The 20,920-nt window shown below is 50.8% G+C and overlaps 6 protein-coding genes across 6 annotated transcripts; 3 read left to right on the top strand and 3 right to left on the bottom strand.

Annotated features, from left to right (window-relative positions):
* Positions 1 to 334: 334 nt before the first annotated feature.
* Positions 335 to 3,523, top strand: ILS1 (isoleucine--tRNA ligase ILS1; the record flags this gene model as incomplete). Its single annotated transcript, XM_076684595.1, has 1 exon — positions 335 to 3,523. One exon carries the CDS (start codon positions 335 to 337, stop codon positions 3,521 to 3,523), a length of 3,189 nt encoding a protein of 1,062 aa, XP_076541105.1.
* A 243-nt stretch (positions 3,524 to 3,766) lies between these two features.
* Positions 3,767 to 4,052, bottom strand: TRVA0_017S00650 (uncharacterized protein; the record flags this gene model as incomplete). Its single annotated transcript, XM_076684594.1, has 3 exons — positions 3,767 to 3,784; positions 3,837 to 3,938; positions 3,987 to 4,052. 3 exons carry the CDS (start codon positions 4,050 to 4,052, stop codon positions 3,767 to 3,769), a joined length of 186 nt encoding a protein of 61 aa, XP_076541104.1.
* Positions 4,053 to 5,559: 1,507 nt separating this feature from the next.
* Positions 5,560 to 7,485, bottom strand: CIT1 (citrate (Si)-synthase CIT1; the record flags this gene model as incomplete). Its single annotated transcript, XM_076684593.1, has 2 exons — positions 5,560 to 6,864; positions 7,396 to 7,485. The coding sequence occupies 2 exons, from the start codon at positions 7,483 to 7,485 to the stop codon at positions 5,560 to 5,562; spliced, it is 1,395 nt and encodes a 464-aa protein (XP_076541103.1).
* A 2,366-nt stretch (positions 7,486 to 9,851) lies between these two features.
* Positions 9,852 to 14,167, top strand: NUP170 (Nup170p; the record flags this gene model as incomplete). The annotated part of the gene is made up of 2 exons (XM_076684592.1): positions 9,852 to 10,347; positions 10,404 to 14,167. The coding sequence occupies 2 exons, from the start codon at positions 9,852 to 9,854 to the stop codon at positions 14,165 to 14,167; spliced, it is 4,260 nt and encodes a 1,419-aa protein (XP_076541102.1).
* A 291-nt stretch (positions 14,168 to 14,458) lies between these two features.
* TRVA0_017S00584 (uncharacterized protein) lies at positions 14,459 to 17,164 on the bottom strand (the record flags this gene model as incomplete). Its single annotated transcript, XM_076684591.1, has 1 exon — positions 14,459 to 17,164. One exon carries the CDS (start codon positions 17,162 to 17,164, stop codon positions 14,459 to 14,461), a length of 2,706 nt encoding a protein of 901 aa, XP_076541101.1.
* Positions 17,165 to 19,209: 2,045 nt separating this feature from the next.
* TRVA0_017S00562 (uncharacterized protein) lies at positions 19,210 to 20,727 on the top strand (the record flags this gene model as incomplete). Its single annotated transcript, XM_076684590.1, has 1 exon — positions 19,210 to 20,727. The coding sequence occupies one exon, from the start codon at positions 19,210 to 19,212 to the stop codon at positions 20,725 to 20,727; it is 1,518 nt and encodes a 505-aa protein (XP_076541100.1).
* Positions 20,728 to 20,920: the final 193 nt, after the last annotated feature.

The following is a 20,920-nucleotide window of genomic DNA, read 5'->3' as shown; positions in this document are numbered from 1 at the left end:
ATATGGTGTCCCATAAGCCATAAACGTATTAGAACATCAGTGGGGTCCCCAACTCACGGGGTCTGGGGATCAATCGACGTCCACCTTCCCCAGACCTCGTGCACTGAGGGCAGTCAAATAACACGCCGCAATATGCGCGGCTCAATTGTTGACAAGTCAACGCACAGCCGTGCACTCTATCACGTGACTGAAATATTTCACCGGAGAGAGTGGGGCCGAGAAAAAAATAAAAATTACTCATTGGGCAATTTCGTGACAATTCACGACGACATCAGATTCTTGTGAACTGACACGCTTAGGGGCTATTCGATAATTTGAAGAAGCCTAGGTCAAAATGAACTTCTCGAAAGAGGAAGAAGTTGTCCTGAAGCTGTGGGAGGAGATTGATGCTTTCCAGACCTCCCTCAAGCAGAACAAGGATAAGGAGCCGTTCACGTTCTACGATGGTCCACCATTCGCTACCGGCACGCCGCATTACGGCCACATTCTGGCGTCCACTGTCAAGGATATCGTGCCGCGATACGCGCACATGACGGGCCACCACGTCGAGCGACGGTTCGGCTGGGATACCCATGGATTGCCGGTCGAGCACGAGATTGACAAGAAGCTTAACATCAAGAGCAAGGACGATGTCATGAAGATGGGCATTGCCAAGTACAATGAAGAGTGCCGGGCCATTGTTATGCGATACGCTAGTGAGTGGAAGCACGTCATTGGCCGTCTCGGTCGATGGATCGACTTTGAGAACGACTACAAGACTTTGTACCCGACCTTTATGGAGTCTGTGTGGTGGGTTTTCAGCCAGCTGTACACCAAGGACAATGTGTACCGGGGTTACCGAGTCATGCCGTATTCTACCGGTTGCACTACGCCTCTGTCCAACTTTGAGGCCCAGCAGAACTACAAGGACGTGCAGGATCCGGCGGTGACTATTGCATTCCCGCTTGTGGAGGACCCCAATGTTAAGCTCGTCGCGTGGACTACTACTCCTTGGACCCTGCCGTCGAACATTGCGCTTGCTGTGAACCCGGAGTTCGAGTACGTCAAGATTCTGGACGAGAACACTGGCGACCACTACATTCTGCTCGAGAAGTTGATCACCACGCTGTACAAGAACCCCAAGAAGGCCAAGTTCAAGGTTGTGGACCGATTTAAGGGTTCCGCGCTGAAGGATAAGAAGTATGTTCCATTGTTTGACTACTTCTACGAGGACTTCAAGGACTACGGCTTCAAGGTTATCACTGCCGATTACGTTACCGACGACAGTGGTAGTGGTATCGTCCACCAGTCTCCAGCGTTTGGTGAGGAGGATTACAACGCTGCCTTCGCTAATGGCGTCATCTCTGAGGACCGACAGCCGCCGAACCCAGTTGATGATGTTGGCTGCTTCACTGAGGCTGTTCCAGACTTCAAGGGCCAGTACGTCAAGACCGCCGACAAGGAGATCATCAAGCACCTCAAGGCCAACGGACGGCTTCTGGTGGACTCGCAGATTACGCATAGCTACCCATTCTGCTGGCGATCTGACACGCCGCTGCTGTACCGAATGGTGCCGGCGTGGTTCGTGCGAGTTAAGGAGGTCATCCCGACCATGCTCGATAACATTGACAAGTCGCGATGGGTGCCTAACAACATCAAGGAGGGCCGATTCGCCAACTGGATCAAGAACGCGCGAGACTGGAACATCTCGCGAAACCGATACTGGGGTACCCCCATCCCGCTGTGGGCGAGCGATGATTTCGAGGAGATTGTCTGCATTGGCTCCATCCAGGAGCTGCGGGATCTCTCTGGCGACCAGTCCATCACCGATATCCACCGAGAGTCCATTGATCACCTCACCATCCCATCCAAGAAGGGCAAGGGTGTGCTGCGACGAGTCGAGGAGGTGTTTGACTGCTGGTTCGAGTCGGGCTCTATGCCTTACGCCTCGCGACACTATCCGTTTGAGAACAAGGACGTGTTCGAGAAGGGCTTCCCAGCCGACTTCATCTCTGAGGGTCTTGATCAGACTCGAGGTTGGTTCTACACCCTTACCGTGCTGGGTAACCACCTGTTCAAGGTGTCTCCGTTCCAGAACTGTGTCGTTACCGGTATCGTGCTTGCTTCCGATGGTAAGAAGATGTCCAAGCGACTCAAGAACTACCCGGATCCATTGATTGTGCTCGAGAAGTACGGTGCTGACGCGCTGCGACTCTACTTGATCAACTCTCCAGTGCTGCGAGCCGAGACGCTCAAGTTCAAGGAGGAGGGCGTCAAGGAGGTTGTGTCCAAGGTGCTTCTGCCATGGTGGAACTCGTTCAAGTTCTGGGAGGGCCAGGTGGCTCTGCTTAAGAAGGTTTCGAACGTTGACTATAAGTACGATCCAAACCTGCGGTCCGACAACGTCATGGACAAGTGGATCCTGGCTTCCCTGCAGACCCTGCTGGGCCACATCCACACCGAGATGCAGGAGTACCGACTTTACACTGTTGTGCCGGGTCTGCTGAAGCACATTGACGAGCTTACTAACTGGTACATCCGACTCAACCGACCGCGACTCAAGGGCGAGAACGGTCCGCAGGACACCGTTGTTGCGCTCAACACTCTGTTCGAGGCGCTCTTCACCTTCGCCAAGGCCATGGCTCCGTTCACGCCGTTCCTGTCGGAGACCATCTACCAGCGACTGCGGCCGTCTATCCCAGAGGGCGTTTTGCATGGCGACGTGCGATCTGTGCACTTCCTTGAGTACCCAGAGCTGCGAAAGGAGCTCTCCGATGAGGCGGTAGAGCGGGCGGTCAGCCGAATGCAGCGAGTCATTGAGCTGGGCCGAGTCGTCCGAGAGAGAAAGACCATTGGCCTCAAGACTCCACTCAAGGAGCTGGTGGTTCTGCACCCCGACCCACAGTACCTTGAGGATGTTGCTTCTCTCCGAAGCTACATCATTGATGAGCTCAACATCCGAGACTTGATCCTCACCAGCGACGAGGAGAAGTACTCTGTCGAGTACCGGGCCCAGGCCGACTGGCCGGTTCTGGGCAAGAAGCTGCGAAAGGACATGGTCAAGGTCAAGAAGGCGCTGCCAAACCTCACCAGCCAGGACGTCCAGGGCTACCTGGCCGAGGGCGTCATTTTTGTCGACGGCATTGAGCTTGTTGAGGGCGACCTGCAGGTCATCCGAGGCCTTGGCGAGGAGTACGGCCAGGCCGGCAAGGAGGTCCACACGGACCAGGACGTCTTGATCATTTTGGATGTCAACATCTACGACGACCTCAAGACGGAGGCCAATGCGCGAGAATTCATCAACCGAGTCCAGCGACTGCGAAAGAAGCTTGGCCTCGAGCAGACCGACGAGGTTCAGGTCGAGGTGCAGATTACTAACGATCCGTACGACTTGAGGGCCTGTTTGATGAAGCACAGCGACCTTGTCGAGAAGACTCTGCGACGACCGCTGCAGGACTTCACCGAGTCCGTTGAGGGCTTGATTGGCGAGGAGGACCAGGAGATTGGTGACACCACCTTCCGACTCCGACTGCTCAAGTTGTAGATTCTTTTGGTAGACATACACTATTAATTCCACACTCAATTGATCTTTTAGTATTCCCACAGTCTATGGCCTTTGTGGGGGCCAGCCCCCACACCCCCGTAGCTCCGCTGCGCGGAGGATTCGTTGCGGAGGATTAATCAAAGTGTACTATAACAACGTAAATGAACCAGAGCATTCAATTGCCGCTATTGATCTAATAAATACCAGACTATAACCTTTTTTATCCAAGCTATATATATACAGTTACCACTTTCGTCCAAGCTAAATACAATTAGCCCAATGAATCGTTGTTAATGATTAATGGCACACTTACCTTTTCCTGAACGCATCGTCTGAATTCGGCAAACTCTTTGGCGCACATATCAGGCGCTACAGCAGTATAGTTTGCCAGGATGCACTGGCCGTATGCAGCACTCTTACTCCGGTTAGATCACTTATTACATCTACAAATATACAAACATACTGCTACCGAGCAAGCGGCCGTGGCCTTTGCAATCTTATCAATAGGCCTAACTCGCACCGATGGCATTACACTCCAAATCGTTGCGCAGCCTAACCTTCCCAAATGATAGAAAATTTAAAGTGTCTCTTCCGCGAGCGCACGGGCGATTCCGCGATAAAGACTGTATAACCTACCGTACTCCGCACGCGACACACCGCCAATTGCGAACCGGCACCTTAGAGCGCTAAAATATATATATATCGACCTGGCGACTCGTCAACATGGCTAACAATGGCTCAGCAAATGGACTGGTCATGTGAATAGCACGTGCTGCCTGTGGCAACGTGACCTGCTCCCCTTACAAAATTGGCCCGTAATGTACGCAGGGCAGGGTCTCAGATATGCGCGCGTTGGGGATGCTATCAGCAGCCCGCACTATCGATTAGATCATCTGTTCCCAGCGGCTGCGCTATCGCGGGTATTTAAGTTGCTTGTAAGGCCCCAGCTCCACTTCCACACACCACGCCGCGCACGAGTTCGATTTACCATTCTCTGTTCAGCCCGCTGTGTGTTCTATCGTCTTCTTTAATTGGCAATTTTTTGAATAGAAAAGGTACGGTGTCTTAAAAGAATTGGTTGTGTATAAAATAGATTTATATTTTGTGTTGCCACCGGGGGTACCCTCTTGCTAACCAAGTGAAGAAAGATGAGATCCAAGTTCAAGGACGAGCATCCGTTCGAGGCGCGAAAGGCCGAGGCCGACCGCATTAGACATAAATACACTGACCGGATTCCAGTGATTTGTGAGAAGGTGGAGAAGAGCGACATTCCCCAGATTGATAAGAAGAAGTATCTTGTCCCGTCCGACCTGACCGTGGGCCAGTTTGTCTATGTCATTCGAAAGCGCATCAAGCTGGCGCCAGAAAAGGCCATTTTCATCTTCGTTGACGACGTGCTTCCGCCAACAGCCGCGCTCATGACCTCCATCTACGAGGAACACAAGGATAAGGACGGGTTCCTCTACGTGACCTACTCGGGCGAGAATACCTTTGGTAGCCTCTAAACCGCCATCTTTTTTATTATTTTACGTACAAGGCTCTTTATTTATTATTAGGTTTTCAAGTTTGTTATTTATCACCCCTCCGCCAAGGTCTATCCACTTCACCTGTAGCAATTGGGGGGACCAGTCCCCCCAAACCCCCCTGGGGCTCCACTACGCGGAGATTTGGTTGATATGATAGGGGGTTTGGGGGCAGAGCTCCCATCCACGGGAGCTCAAGGGCTGGCTCTCGAATCAATCTCCTCCCATAGTAATTGGGGGGACCAGTCCCCCCAAACCCCCCTGGGACTCCGCTACGCGGAGAGTGAATTGAAGAGGCTCTTGGGACGGGGGTTTGGGGGCAGAGCCCCCAACTACGGGAGCTCGAGGGCTGGCCCTCGAATACACAGTAGAGCAATTGGGCTGAGGGTCCGCTACGACGGAGAGTTGAACCAGAGCCACGGGAACTGGAAGGGGCGCAGGGCGGATAGATACATCAATTTTAATCTAACTAAAAGTTCATTATACATTTCAGTTTCGTTAAATAAATAAAATTTACAACTTGGCGCCAACGAGCTCAGCGTACTTCTCGGTGGAGAAGGACTTTGGTCGCTCAATTGGCATACCAACGGCACGGTCAATGATGATCTGTGGGAGGACACCAATGGCTCGAGAGACACCGAACAGGACAGTGTAGAAGGACTGCTCAGTGAGGCCGTAGTACTGGAGCAGAACACCAGAGTGAGAGTCCACGTTTGGCCATGGGTTCTTGGTCTTGCCGTGCTTGGTGAGAACGCCTGGGGCAACCTCGTAGATGGTCGAGACAAGGTGGAACAGGTCGTAGTCTGGCATGTGCTTGAGGGCGAACTCTCGCTGGGCGGTGTATCGTGGGTCGGTCTTTCGCAAGACGGCGTGGCCGTAACCTGGAACGACTCGGCCAGCGTTGAGGGTGTCCCACAGGTACTTCTCAATGTCAGCCTTGGAAACGTTGGAGCCGATCTTGGACTTCATCTCCAAGATCCACTCCAGCACCTCCTGGTTGGCCTTACCGTGGAGAGGACCAGCCAGACCGTTGAGGCCAGCCGCCACGGAAAGGAATGGAGAAGAGAGGGCAGAGCCAACCAAGTGGGTGGTGTGGGCAGAAACGTTGCCGCCCTCGTGGTCAGCGTGGATAGTAAGGTAGAGTCGCATGAGCTCGTTGAACTCCTTGTTGTCGCCAAAGCCGAGCTGGGTAGAGAAGTTCTGGGCCAAATCGGCGTTGGCGTTGATAGCAGCAACCTTGCCGTCGTGGAAAACGTTTCGGTAGATTCGAGCGGCAATGGTTGGCAGCTTGGCAATAAGGTCAATGGCGTCCTCGTAAGCGTAGAGCCAGTAGTCCTTCTTGCTGACACCCTTCTCGTAGGCCTTGGTGAACATGGACTCAGACTCGAGAGCGGTCACGGCCATCGACAGCTGGGCCATTGGGTGGAGAGATGGTGGGGATCGGTCAATAATGTCCTTGACGTGCTTTGGAATCTCAGATCGAGCGGCAAACTCGGCAGAGAGGGCTCGCACCTGGGCCTCGGATGGGACCTCGCCGGTGAGCAGCAGCCAGAACAAACCCTCTGGCAATGGCTCGGTGCCGCCTGGGGCCTTTGGAAGCTCCTTCTGCAATTCTGGAATGGTCTTGCCTCGGAATCGGATGCCCTCCTCGGCGTCAAGGACGGAACCCTCCCAGACGAGGGCCTTGATGCCTCGCTGGCCACCGTACACCTGGTCGAGGGTCACCTCGCCGAGAACAGCACTGCCGTGCTCCTTTCGGAGCTTCTTGATCTGCTCAATCTTCTCTGGGAGGAGCTCAGCAAATCGGTCCTTAAGGGTCTACAAAAAATTATCGTTAGCCATCCCGTTCAATTCCGCAAAAAAAAAAGCTCTGGTCACGATAATTGAATCTTCATGCACGCCCGCAAGTTGTTGGGAAGCGTCACTTCCCAACCCGTCCGATATATACAAGCGTATTGTGTTGTGTTGGGTGGGATCAATCAATCGAGAGACAGATTGGCAGCCACCCTTTTAGTTTATCCGAAACAAAAGGGAAAAGAGAAAGAGAGCAACCTCGATTGTTGGCCAAAAAATGAATCCTCAATTAGCATTGCAAAATGATTGAAAGCCGAAACATCCAGTCTCCAATTTTTTTTAAGATTGCAACGCGTGTGGGGGGAGGAAGTCAAAACTCAATTGAAATTCATCAATTTGCCGTCTTTTTCTCCCCAAATCAAATTTCAACCAGACAAAAGGTCCTCGTGAACAGACGCTTGTTTATTCCCCGGGTAGTGTCTTGCATGCTAATTCGTATATCTCCCCACAAACCTTTCTCATACAACATTATATTGCAATGGATTGATCACTTACCTGCTCCTTACCGGTAGAGTACGCTCGAGTAGTAAGAGCGTACAGCGACTTGGAAGAGACGCGCATAGAATTCAATGCTCGAAGGGACATGTCTACTGAATTTTTTAGCTACGCTTTGTTTTCACAGAAGGAAGTGAAGAGAGAAAAAAGCCGCCGCAATGCAAGGGGGGAGCCGCCGTTTATATAGACAATTTTTTTTCCTCCCCTTTTCTGGTCGTTCCTACGCAAGCTACCCGGAGAGTAGGGTCGCTGTGTCGTCAGTTTCTTTTTCTGTCCTCTTGATCTTCCTACATTAATCCGGGACTACGGCTGGCCGGAACCCAGCCTTGCGTAAATGGTAGTCCCCCCGTAGTAATCCCAGGCACCCGCCAGCCTCGCCCTGCCGGTTGGGAGAAAAAGCTGCGCGCGCGCACCTGCTGCGTACGGGGCCCCATCGCTCCGAGTGTTCATAGCCGCCATACTCGGTGGGTGTGCAGTACGTACTCACTCAAAGGTGAAGGATACGAGACGGGGTGTGTGTGTGTGTGAAAAGAAGCAAACTGAAGAAACCGAAGAAGAGCTTCTCCACGGATCAGATCATGGGGTACACATAGCATATGATATAAGAGAGCGCCTAAAATGTTGGCGATTCTACCCCCAGGAACTCCCTCGGACTGAAGGAAAATGCTGTCTCAATTACTTTTTAATATCCGACGTCGGCCGTTTGAGGCACGTACTATACGACTCTCGCGACACTACGTAGGGGACCTGCTGCTGCCTCTTGCTGCTGCCGCGTGACGGTACTGTCAATTTCCTCTAGAGGAAGGTCGGAAAAACGCAAATGCTGGGAGTGATGCGGAAGGCCCGGAGATCCGTCGACAGCCCTGTCTGACGGACTGTCCCCGAAAGGAAATGGTACGGCGCCGTAAAAACGCAGCGGATCTGACTTCATCTCCGGTAGCAGTAATGGCCAAATATTGGGCCAGTAGGTAGTGGTTACACGACTTCCCGGTCGGGAAGGGAAAATGTTATACCGATAAATCCGGACCCGAAAAGCGAATCTGGGGATCAAAAAACGGGGGAAATACGGAATTGAATTAAACCCGCTGATTGAACCTTGGGTCTTTTACTTTTTTTATTTTTTTTCGTCGGGATCTCATTTTGGTACCGTTTGCCTGGCGGACTGTGAGATGTGATTGGCGGCTGGCCGATGAAATGTTTCAACCACCTCGGCTAGTTTTTTCCGACATCCTTTCTTCCATCCACCATATGTGACGCCGACGTAGTGCCCACTCTACACTGGGGAGGATCGGTACATACGTGTCCTTTCCTCGGATGTGCATCATCTCGCCAATTGTGCTTTTTTTTTTCCAGGGAAGACCCTGCTTGGGCCGAGCGGCCGAAACGGACTCCACAATTCACATATGCCGTAGCCGATTTTTGGTGATGTCGTCATTACCGATATTCCCTCAGTCGGCGGGCCATTTTGCCTTTCTCCAAATGTTAATTAATGTTCAGCCGTATAGAAGCCATATTTCTGGGGTTAAATTACGTATTTTGCTGGGATTGTTCAATTATGTAGCACGCGTAGGCTTTTCTACATTTACTGTGCGTGCCGGTCTGTAGCAGCTGTTGAAATTTTTCAATGGTGTAAAGCCGTGCGGTGAGGCGTTCTAAGCCGCACTCGCCTTTCTAATTTTTCAGCGCGAATAGCTTGGTGAATTTTAATCATATTTTCCTACAGTAAAGAGTAAAAACTATTCAAGGTAAAAATTATTCAAGGAGCTTGAGGATATGACCAGTTATAGGATATGCGAATAAAAATATGGGGTCGTGGGGGAATAGGGATGAGCGTGGAGTTTGCATGGGGGTCACGGAGGATCTATCGGTTAGATATCCCGCCTAGTACACATGCCATAATTTGCTTAGCAATTGCCAGAGACTACTGACCTCCGCGGAGCGGAGCTTCGGGGGGTTTGGGGGGCTGGCCCCCCATATTAGCTATTCTTCCAGTTGCCAATTACCGGTAACTGGAGAGTATGCAAATATCTTTCCGATTCCTAAGATTTGAATACTATGGGGAGCGCGGATCTATACGCACTTGCTAGATCAGTAAATAGATATCCCACAATATCCAATCGGCATAGTACACAACTAGCACTCTTCAGATTAGTCCTCCCATTACTGTAGAACAAGCTCGAAACATCAAGTATACTACTATTACTCGGACTCTAATCAAGGTTGTTAATCAACTATAATATACCTAGATAGAATATCTCGATCTATCATAGTGAGATCAGTATCAACTGGTCATAGTGAGATCAATTTTAACGGGTCATAGTGAGATCAATATCAACGGATAATAGTGAGATCAACTGAGCGGTTGGGACTATGTTTACGACGCGCGATGCGAAAAAAAAAACCTGACATTTTTGAGGAAAACAATACACACACAAAATTCCATACTCTCGTTGATAATGATGTCGATGGATTCATCCTTCTCGAAGTTGAAACCATCGGGAGATGGATCAATGGGAAGAGGATATGTCCAGCCCCCACCGATCCAATCGCAGTCGCAGATTGGCGGTAGTGGTAACCTATACCCGACGTTCAAAGCTCAGCAGCAAGCTCAACAACCACAGCCAGCGGCCCAGAGCATGCTGGCTCGACCACTAGGCGCCGGGCTGGCCGTGTCGAACCCAATGCAGCAGCAGCAGAAGAAAATCAGCAACATTGGCACGATCAACGTGGCCGAGCTCAAGAAACTGTCGCGGCCACTCGATCTGGCGGCTGAGTTCATCGACAACTACCTGGAAAAAGACAAGAAATTCCCGGAACTCGACCGCATCATCATGCAAGGACAGTCGTCTGAATATTTATTTGCCGAATCGCCGTATGATTTGGGCGCGTTGGTGCCGTTCCAACGAACTAACTTTGTCAACATCCCCGACGCGATCTTTGATCAGTACAACCGTAAGTCGCTTTATTTTGCGAGGACATTGGAGAATTGGTGCTAACAATGACCGTAGAGACCGAATGCTATACTAGAATGGGCATTTTCCCGGAGATCGAACGTGCGTGGATCACTGTCGACAATAGACTCTACTTCTGGAACTACAAAAGCGGAGAGGACTTTCTGACTTTTGAGGATATCACCCACACTATTATTGGAGTTAGCCTCGTCAAGCCTAAGCCTGGCACATTTACCGAAACGGTCAATTACCTTCTCGTGCTGAGCACGCCCCTCGAGCTATACATTCTCGCCGTGGCCGATACCAAGACCGAGTTCCAGCTCTACGACACGGGCATGGTTGTGTCCACTAAAGGAATTGACGTAAACAACATCGTCGGAAGTGACAAGACTGGCAGAATCTTCTTCTCCGGGCATGGGGACGGCGTTAACATCTGGGAGGTGGTGTACTCCAACGTCGAAACGTGGTTCCGCGGCAAGTCCTCCAAGGTGTGCCACACTAGAAATGGCCTGGCGGCTGTCTTGATGCCAAGCTTCTCTTTCCCAGGATTTTCTGGCGGCGAGCAGGATAAGCTCAAGGGCGTTCCTGTGCTTGGTTCTCTCATTTCGCCGTCCGCGCCTGAGTACATTACCCAGATGGTCGTCGACGATTCGCGTTCACTTCTGTACACTCTGTCTTCCAAGTCTACTGTTCGAGTCTACCACATGGGCAGCAAGAATGATCTTAACCTATCAATTACATACACCGTCAACCAGATGCTCTCGCACTTGCAGATGATCAATGCCGAAGACAAGAACCAGCCATCGGCATCACAGCCGCAATCCCAGCCATCGCTTATCGGCAAGAACCTCCAGATTGTGTCTATTCACGCCGTCCAGCGACAGGAGTCGGCCCAGATCCACCTCATTGCAATCTCCTCTACCGGCTGCCGGCTCTATCTGCGAGCGGCGCGATCGCTTATGTTTGGATTCAACAACAGCGACGCTCCGCCAACTACCATGCAAGTGATCCAGATTCGATTCCCTCCCTCGAGCGAGATCACTGTCCCCCCAAACCAGTCGAAGCTGCTGCTGGACACTAAGCCAACCTCGCGCATCTTTGAGCCTGGCCACTTCTTTTCTGTTGTGCCACAAAAAGAGGAGGCTGGAGGCGGCGGTGACCGAGTGTTTGTCAGCTCCCTCGACACTGGACGAGTCATCCACCAGCTCGCGGACAGTCCAGCGGCAGTACCGCCCTTCTGCGAAACTGCGTGTTTCCTCCCAGTTGAAGGTTACGTCCAGGCGGTCGCACTCATCTCCAAGCCGTTCCAGGCTACTAATACGCCAGAAGGGTTTGGCAATGAGTGCGCTGCTCAGTATACCCAGCCGGCATCCCAGATTGCTATCCTCACTAACACCGGTGTCCATATCTTCACGCGTCAGTATCCGTCTCAGATCTTTGAGAACTTGGGCCATGACGTTCGGCCATTCTACGAGATTTACGGCCGTGCCGAGACTTGTGCCAATGCGCTCAGTGTAGCCTCCCGAGCCACCACCACTCTGGCGGTACCTGCAGCAGCAGCTAACGAGCGTGACTTTGCTACTAAAGTGTATATTGAACTTGGAGGTAAGCCATTCTTGCGAATTGGCGATGAGGTAAGCTATGCTGTCAGCGGCGGCAAGGAAATGTATGGAGGTTTCAACCAGTTGGCTGGCGCTGCTGCGGCCACCGCTGGCGGCAATGGCGACATGGTTCGACTCAGTGGCCGATTCGATGGGTTAGCTACCTACGTCTCTCGAATTGTCCGAAACATTTGGACGCTCAAGGTCTTTAAAATCACCAAACAGCCTGATAGCGGCTCCCAAAAGGGCAAGGAGATTTTTTCTCTGGGTGCCGATAAGAAATCTCTAGAGATGGTACAGCTGAGCCTGTTCGAGGTTAGTGAGTTCCTTGAGCGAAACCGTGCATTCATTGATGGTCTCATGGGTGGACTAGAGAGCTCTCTTCTCTCCAGCTCCTCGCGTGCCGATGAACTGGCTCAGCAGGCGGAGCATCGTGGTCTTGATGCGCTAGTGAAACTTGTCAAGAGCATTCGAGAAGGAATCGCCTTCCTCCTCTTGCTCCTTGACGAGACGGCTAATGTCGCGCTCGGTATTGAGGCCATTATGAGCTACCTCACCGAGGAGCATAGAAAGAAGATGAGTGAACTGACCTTCAAGAGCTTCTTTACTACTGCAGAGGGTATTGAGCTCGCAAAGGAGCTTGTTACTTGTTTGGTCAACCGAAGCATTGCCGAGGGCGTGTCTGTTGACACCATTTCCAAGATCCTTCAGGACCGATGCGAGGGGTACTGCTCAAGCACCGATGTTATCACTTACAAGGCGCTCGAATATCTGCGTAAGGCTAAGGTTGCTGGTGCAAACGATAACGACCTCAAAATCCAGAACCTCAACGAGTCTGTGCGAATGTTCCAGAGAGCTGCTGGCGCCGTTCATTTCGAAACTCTCAAGGAGGCGATTAATGAGTTTGTGGATCTTAAGTACTTCCCCGGAGCAGTGCAGATCGCCCTCTCGGTAGCAAGCGAAGTAGACCGAGGGAACCTAGCTCTCGGCTACCTCCACGAAGGCAAGCAGCCAGGAGACAACCGAAGCGGTCTTTATGAGAAGCGACTGCAGATTTACCAGCTGATCTTCAATGTGCTGTCAATTGCCGATGTCAAGGCTGACGATGAGACGGCTAGTGAGACTGCTGCTACTGATGCCAGTGTTGTCAATGGCACCAACAACAACTCGGAGCTGGGTACTACTTTCGGCCATGAGCCAATGAACAGGATGCGGGACGACACATACGCCATCTGCTTCAATTCCAATGACGAGGTGTTCCACTACGCTTTCTATGACTGGTTCCTGTCTCAGGGACTGGACGAGCGGCTGCTGAGCGTCAAAACCCCTTACATCCTTCCATATCTCCGAACTAACGCCAAGAATAGTATCGGAATTGCCGACTTGCTATGGGTCTACAGCTTTAGGCAGGGAGATTACTACGGGGCTGCCGAGGTTCTTCTCGATCTCGTGCGAAGTGATTTTGATATCTCGCTCTCATCTAGGATCGAGTACCTGTCGCGAGCTTCTGGATATACCAATTCTGAGCTTAGCACGCCAATGATGCGTCAGGCGATGCTCCAGCTTCAGGTAAGCATACAGGAGCTGCTTGAGATTGCCGTCATACAGTACGACATTCTCCAAGCAGTCGCAGAAGATGACCGATTTGAGGAGGAGCAGCGCGAGCTGACCTTGAAGGAACTCAACGGCAAGATCATGTCAGTTAGCGACTTGTTCAATGACTATGCTGACCCTCTGGAGTACTACGAGATCTGCCTCGCCATCTTCGAGGTTAGTGATCACCGAGGTAGTGATGAGATCACGAGATGCTGGAGCAAGCTCATTCAGCGTAACGCGGCTATGGAAGAGGGATACGAGCACGTCTCGAGCGTCGTGCAGCGTCTTGGCCAGAAGTTCAAGCTCTCCGAGTTTGTTTTCCCCACCGATTACCTCGTGCCGCAGCTGGAGATATATGCATTGGAGCAGGCGACTCCGAGAGGGTGGGTCATTGACACCTTCCTAAACGCCGGAATGACGTTCGAGCAGCTCTATCACATCATCAATGATCTCATGGAACGACAAGAACATCCATTCGACGAACCACAGGCTATTAGACGGTTAGCCAGTGATTTAGTCTATCTCATAGACAAGTGGAATGCGGAATCACGTGGCAGAGGTCCAGTCGTGAGCCCTACCGAGGTAGAAAAGCTCCACCAGATGATGGGGTTGATCGAGAAATAGTCTCTCTATTTAAATCAATGTACTTTAATGTTTGCGAGCATTCAATTGTCAATATTCGTTTTTGTTTCACTACTCTAATTGCTAGCTCCGCGCTGAAAATGAAGTATCTACGATAATTCCTACGGCCGACCAATTCGCTAAATTTTATCTGGCTGAACTCACAATATGGAGAGCAATGCAAACAGTTGGGTAGCGTAAACCCAGTGGTATTCTAGGTGGTAGTCTTCATCTTTAATGCCATTTCTTTACTGTGATACAATACGTGCGTGGTACTACAGATATTATTTGCGTCTAGCTCTGCCACCTAAACTTGCCTTCCTTCAAAGTCTTAACAACTCCTATCGGCATGGACTGGCGATCAAGTGCCGCTAGGCCGCCATACTTCTTCACCATATCCGCATGATAGAGCTCTGCAATCCATCGCCAATAAGGCGTCATCGAGTGCCAAGTCGGCGTAATCTTGGACTGCTCATTCGATTCAGCCAGACTGTTGAGGTGACGCTGCAACTCAGCCGTCTGGTTGAGGCTGGTTTCACTTGGAATCTCGATCAATGCTTTGTACGCGTTGCGAACTGAGACGCTACGCGTCTCTGGGTATTTTGAAAACTCATCCAGGGACATGAATGTACTTATATCCTCATTCTCAGCGCGCAGATTGGCATACTCATGTCGCTTGTTCGGGCCATGCTTTTCGAAGGTCTCTTTATAAGTGTAGTAGTTCATTTCGTCATTGATGAAAGCTTTCTCAAGGCACTTTTCTGGGCTCTGCTTTATGCTCTCACGCATCGCAAGCAAAGGAATATAAGGATTCCGAAGTTCAAGGCCGCCAAGCTCAATAGGGAAATAAAAGAAGCCTTCAGGAAGGTCGCTAGCATCGAAGCGCTCGTGTATGACATATCGGAGATAGTCTGTTGCCCCAGAGTACTTGGTGCCTTCGATAACTAGAGACGACGGTCCGGAGCCGGAGAACAAAGTGGTCTCAATTCGGTGAAGGGTCTCGATAGCCATATCAATGTGCTTGCGGCCGAAACACATTGCCGGTCTGCCAAAGTTATTGCTAAAGAATCGCGCGAAATAGCTGTTCCATGCTGTGATCCACGAGAAGACACTTTTACATGAGCTCAACTGGTGCTTCAGCTCAGCTATGTGATTGTCCACCAGGTTCTGGTCGATGACAAATCGGCCCTCTTCCGGATCAAGATACAGGAAACCCCAGGTGATTTTGTTCCTTGGAAGTACGCTATTCGCGTTGCTATCGCCGGATGGCCCCATCTGCACTGATCCGGTCTTATCTTCATTGAACTCCAATCCCATAACGTCAGCAAATTCAGCCATGGCCTCCCATGCCTTCATGCAAGTGTCCTCTCGGCCCCAGAACCAGAAGTCATCGTGAAGACGGTAGAGATATGCTCCCTCGGTCTTTCGGCTGACAGCATAGTCCATGCAGAAGAGCACAGCCTCGCCGAAACAAGTGCTCAGCGTATGGCTCATGGGGACACCCTTCTTTCGAACGTGAATGGTCGCACCAGACCCGTCTTCCACAAACCGTAAAGGAGCTTCCAAGAAAGTCTGGAAAAACTTGATCCAAGTATCTGGAATGCCGAAGTAAGTGAGGACAGTGAGAATAGTGTTGTGGGAAAGTGACGGACCGAACCACTTGAAGTCGGATCGAATGGCTGTGAACTGGCCGTGTACTTTTTTGTGGATCAGAGACTCTGCGATCAAAAGGTGTAGTAGGGCATGCTTGGTTTCGAGCGGATTCTTTGCCTTTTCGTATTCATCGTCGCTCTCCTCATCGCCGTAGCTGCCCGAGCTCTCGGAAGTTAGTGTCAGAGGCAGCATGGACATGAAGTAGTCCTCTTTATAAGTCTTTTTTCGCATTTCATGTACGCCGCCATCCCTAACTGAGTCTTCTCCAATAAAGTAACGTCGGCGATCTCGTTCTCGTCGTGGAATATTGTCGCGCAGCCACTTCCAGGCCTGACTGTTAGAAAAGGTAGCAAAAGCACTTCGCAGGGCAACGCCCCATCGAGTGCCCACATACTGGATCATGAGTGCATCCAGAATGTCCTCATCCATGAAGACGCGGTACTTGCCATTCAATTGGCGTCTCATTTCCATTGGTACGCCCTGGGGGTCCCAGTTCCAGCTCTCCAGCGCAGTCATGCGCATGTTAAGCACGTCAGCAAGTTCCTGCATGACGTCCTTGTTGCGCATGAACTCTTTGAGAATGGCATTTTTTTCCTTACTTAGGAGGTCTTGCTTGAAAAGCGCATTGGACACCCATTTCATGGAGTGAACTGTGAATGGAGCCCGTTCAGCACTGAGATCGGTCGCGAATCGCTTGAGCTCCTCCCTAAGGTTTTTAAGGGCCTGTCGAGATGGGGTCTCTTTCTGGAAGAGTTCATCGAGGTAGTTCTTAACAGCCTCGGCATCAACAGTAGAATCGGCAAAGACGAGACTTTCCCATTCCTGACGCTGCCGGTGCATCTCGGCGCGCCCTACGTTCTGGAAGTCAGACTTTGAGGCAGTGGAATCTTCTTCCAAGTGATTGAGCCACTCTTTCACCAGGGAGCTGAAAAAGGAGGCCTGTTCATGCTTGAGAGTTAGGCCCCGAAGCTCCGTCTCCAGTTCGTCCACGTAACCCTGAATGGCGGTGCTGGACACCGAAGAGTCGTGCTTGCTCTGAAGAAGGAATCGCCGGATATTGGCATGTATTGCGCGATCTGTGCAATTGGAAATGCCAGTCACGGTTTGCGACTGGGTGATGTCTTCGTCGAGGTCATCTCCGTCGAACGCGTCGTACGGGAACCCCTTGAGCCGCGAAACTCCTTCGAGGAGTACCTGTGCCTTTTCGCGGGCGTCTGAGGCCGCTTCTGCGGCTTGGAGGATTTCATCGCGTTTCTTGTTAAACAGGTCGCGCTGTTTGGAAAGCTCGGTGACCTTCGTAGCAGTAATCGACTTGAGTGTTTGTGGCAGAGCCCCTAGTGATGACATGATAACTCTATATTAGATGTAATCGGTGGAGGCTTTTCCAGAGCGATTTGCCCTGTTTATATATTTACAACGGATAGGGTGCTTGAAAGTGTAGTCGACTTCCGCCGCTTCGGTGGGTGTTGATGAGATATGACTGCAGATGACACACCGAGACCCTGCAAGTTGGCCGCCTGTCATAATCAAACATTGATACAGTTGGAAAATATACGGATAGTACAGCCAAACTGGCTATGAAATGCAACTGTATCTATGCTTTTTGGATCCGAGTTGCAATGGGTTGATTGACGGCCGGTTCAGCGAAGTAACGAGAAAAATTGTATTCGTCCTTCGACCAGATTAGCTGAATCTTCTATCTTACAGACATCCGATTTCATCTTCTACGTCATAGTCAGATAACTGCTTTATACTCTATCTACTACATTGTTAGTACTAGAACCTGTGCATGGTACTCTTAGATACAGAACCCCCAGTCTATCATATATAGCCGAAATAGGCATTTCCGTCTCGCACCAAGGATGTCAATTATCAAGAGACATAAAGCCATAGCGTACATATTTAGACTGTGCTACCTGCTTTCTACATGTATTCATGATACTGTTCTATCTTCAGCTGATACACATTTTGTAAACCGGCGGTGCGGCGCATGCGGGCTGAAGTGAGGTGGACATCAGGGAGACCATACCAAAAGGTTCGACGAAAGTCCATTACTATGGACGATAGATAACTCCAAGTCTGCGTAGAAAGTACTACTGTGGCAGTATAACGAAGCTAGCAAGGTCAGATATCCATAATACGACAGTTTCATTCTGTAGACAGTCATTCAACAGTACTGTTACCATACTTCCAAGAACCACAGAATTATATTCTATGGCACTACCACGGTACTACCAGGGTACTACCTTGTACTGTACCAAGATAAGTACAGCGTAAATATTTGATTCATGTATTCAGGGGTAATTTCCTAATAGAGCGTAGTTCAATATAGCGTGTATTGCCGTATTCCAATTTAGCACGACGTGACTAAATACGGTAGCAACCCACACCCTACAGATCGTCCGTATTTGAATTGAGTACTACTGTACTCTCGTACTTCCTTAGTGGCCCACCTTCAAATGACAATCACTGTCAAAATACACGAGTCAGCAGATCCTGCAAAAAAAAAAACAAAGTTCCCCGCATTACAGCGTACACTAACCCATTCGCACGTCGTCGCGAGATGATCATGCCTACAGGGTACGCGGTTGTGGGTACGCAGTTAATGCATAGCGAGCCGCGCCAAGTGCGGCAAAACAACGTGACGGAAAATTATGCGCGCGCCGCAGCCTACCGCGGGAAAAGTTTCCTCAAGCGTGCGCTGGCGGCAAGGTATGCCCAGCCGACCCTCTACCTAAGGCACGGCCCCGAACCGACACACCCCGCCTACAGAGGATCCGCAGCTCAGTGAACAATGACTCAAGAGCAACCGCATAACTGATCAACCGAACAACTGATAAGATGATAGGCTAAGTCCGCCGGCGAATGAGATTTCGAGAGAGCAGTCAAATGGCCCCAGAGGGTCAATTGAAATTAACAACACAGTAAGGGATGACGGCGCGTATTTTTACATAGTGAGGGGGTGGTGATGGCGTAATGCATGCAGCTGCGCGAAGACGGCACTCCTTACCCCGGATTTTTCAGCCTGGGTTGCATTGCCCAGTGCCAATGCAAAACATTTTTTTCTTTGGCTGCCCCAAACATTTAAGAAAGAAATCTGCTTCTTGGCGGTGAGGTGGAGAGAGACTCGGTATTTAAATCCAGTGTTTCTGCATTTATTCATTTTTTCACTTTTTTTTTAATTTTCCGGAGAGAATCTAAAATACCCATCAGGGAATCCTGCTCAGTTTAAAAAAAAAATGAAGATATATTCCCTCGAGACTCTGCCTACAGAGATTATCCACGAGATCGCATCGTTCCTCCCAGTGAAGGATGTCATTAATTTACAGTGTAGCGGGTCCCACCTGAGGAAGACACTCGTTTCTGAGGTCTGGAAACACCTGGATGTGTCCATGACAAATGCTCAGAGCCAGGCCAGTGAGGTGAAGAAGCCTCAGGGCCAGGAAGGAGAGGTGTGGTGCAGAAAGAATGACGTCGGGCCTCGGATCAGAATAACAACCGGGGCCAACTTCAAGCGGTTCTGCAAGCGTCTGCTCAAGAACGAGTATTCAGTTGAGGTGCTCAAGTACGTCAAGACGTTCTCCCTGGCCGTTCCGTACACCCTGTCCCCACAAACGATCCAACCCGACTTCAACAACGTTGAGACGTGGGTCACCTCAGTAGACACAGATACGCTTATGGCGTGGTTCCTGCTGGTCGTTGTCACTAAGCAGATGACTGCACTTACGCTCATAGAGATCCTAGCGCTGCCATCGCCTACTGACTGCCCTGGTATCCCGATAGTGCCGGCGTTGCTGTCGCATTTCCCACACGTGACCTCGCATATCTCGTTCGCCAATGGGCTTGTTGACACGTCCAAGACGAAGAATGCAGTTCCGATGGCGGCTCTTCCTAGTCGCACACTGGACCGCATCAAGATCCTCAAGGTGCATTCCAAGTCTTCGGCGGACCTTCACGACGTGCAGACCATGTGTGGGCCGTGCCTTCCAAAGGCGATTGAGAGGTTCGATCTGGTCGTCGACAACTCGTCAAACGCAGTCATTGAGGCGTCTACCTTGCACCGCTTGTTTTCGCGGTGCGAAAACCTCCAGTCGCTGTCGATTAAGTGGGGGCGCATTTCCAACCCAGACGGTATCCAGTGGGTGCCCGACACAGTGACACATCTCCAGGTTTATCAGTACCACCATATCAGGGCACTTGATGATGTCAAGTCGGTGCCCATTCGACTCAATAATGTGACTGCGTTCAAGGTGTACTCGCCACACGGTAATGTTTTCACGTCCTTTTATCTCCCGAATCTCCAACGACTCGCTATTCATGGTCCGGTCGATAACGAAGTTCCATTGGTCGCAGCCGTGTCGCAAACCCTGAGCCAGTCGCCGCAGCTGGCCCAGCTCAAGTGCCGAATGCTTAAGGTCAGGTCGGTAGCGCGAATTCTGCGCTCCTGTCCCCATGAGAACCTGCGGTCCCTTATTATTCAGCCGGGATCTTCGACTTTTTCTGCTGCTACTGCGTTTGCCGATTACTGTGCCCTGGCGAGGGCGTGCGGCTCGGCGCCAAACTTGCAGTACGTGCTCGTCAACATTCCAATGTGCGTTAACCGTCAGAAAACAGAGGAGTTTATGGCGCTGTTACTGGAGCATGCCCCACGATTAACGCATCTTTACGTTGAGCACCTCACGTTGGTGTCGCCATTCAACCCGGAGGCTACGGATAACACCTGGCTCGAAAAGCTTCCGCCGGCTGTGACCTATGTCAATGATACACATTCTCCAATTCGGCTCGACCCACGGCACTGCACTTACGTGATTAACTTGGAGAAGCTACGCCAGCGTATTCAGAAGCAGCATTCTGCTTCAGCGGCGTGTCCTACCACTGCTCCTGCGACTACCGTAGGGGTGGTCGTGTAATATTACACATGTACTAACTATTTATTTAGCAAAATATACCTATCACTCATGTTTGAGCCATTAAATTTTCTGGTCGTTCTCATCAGCTTCAGTCTTCTTCATAACATCACGAAATATTCCTTGATTCAAGTCGATTGCCTTGGTTTAAGGATCTTTCTACGGTACTAGTACCAAATAGTGGTAAAGAATAGGC

The sequence above is a fragment of the Trichomonascus vanleenenianus genome (genome assembly GCF_965637985.1).
Source record: "Trichomonascus vanleenenianus strain CLIB 3782 genome assembly, contig: TRVA0_017S, whole genome shotgun sequence".
NCBI lineage: Eukaryota > Fungi > Ascomycota > Dipodascomycetes > Dipodascales > Trichomonascaceae > Blastobotrys > Blastobotrys vanleenenianus.
The sequence above is the reverse complement of the archived record's forward strand: the minus strand, read 5'-3'. Positions and strand labels throughout refer to the sequence as shown.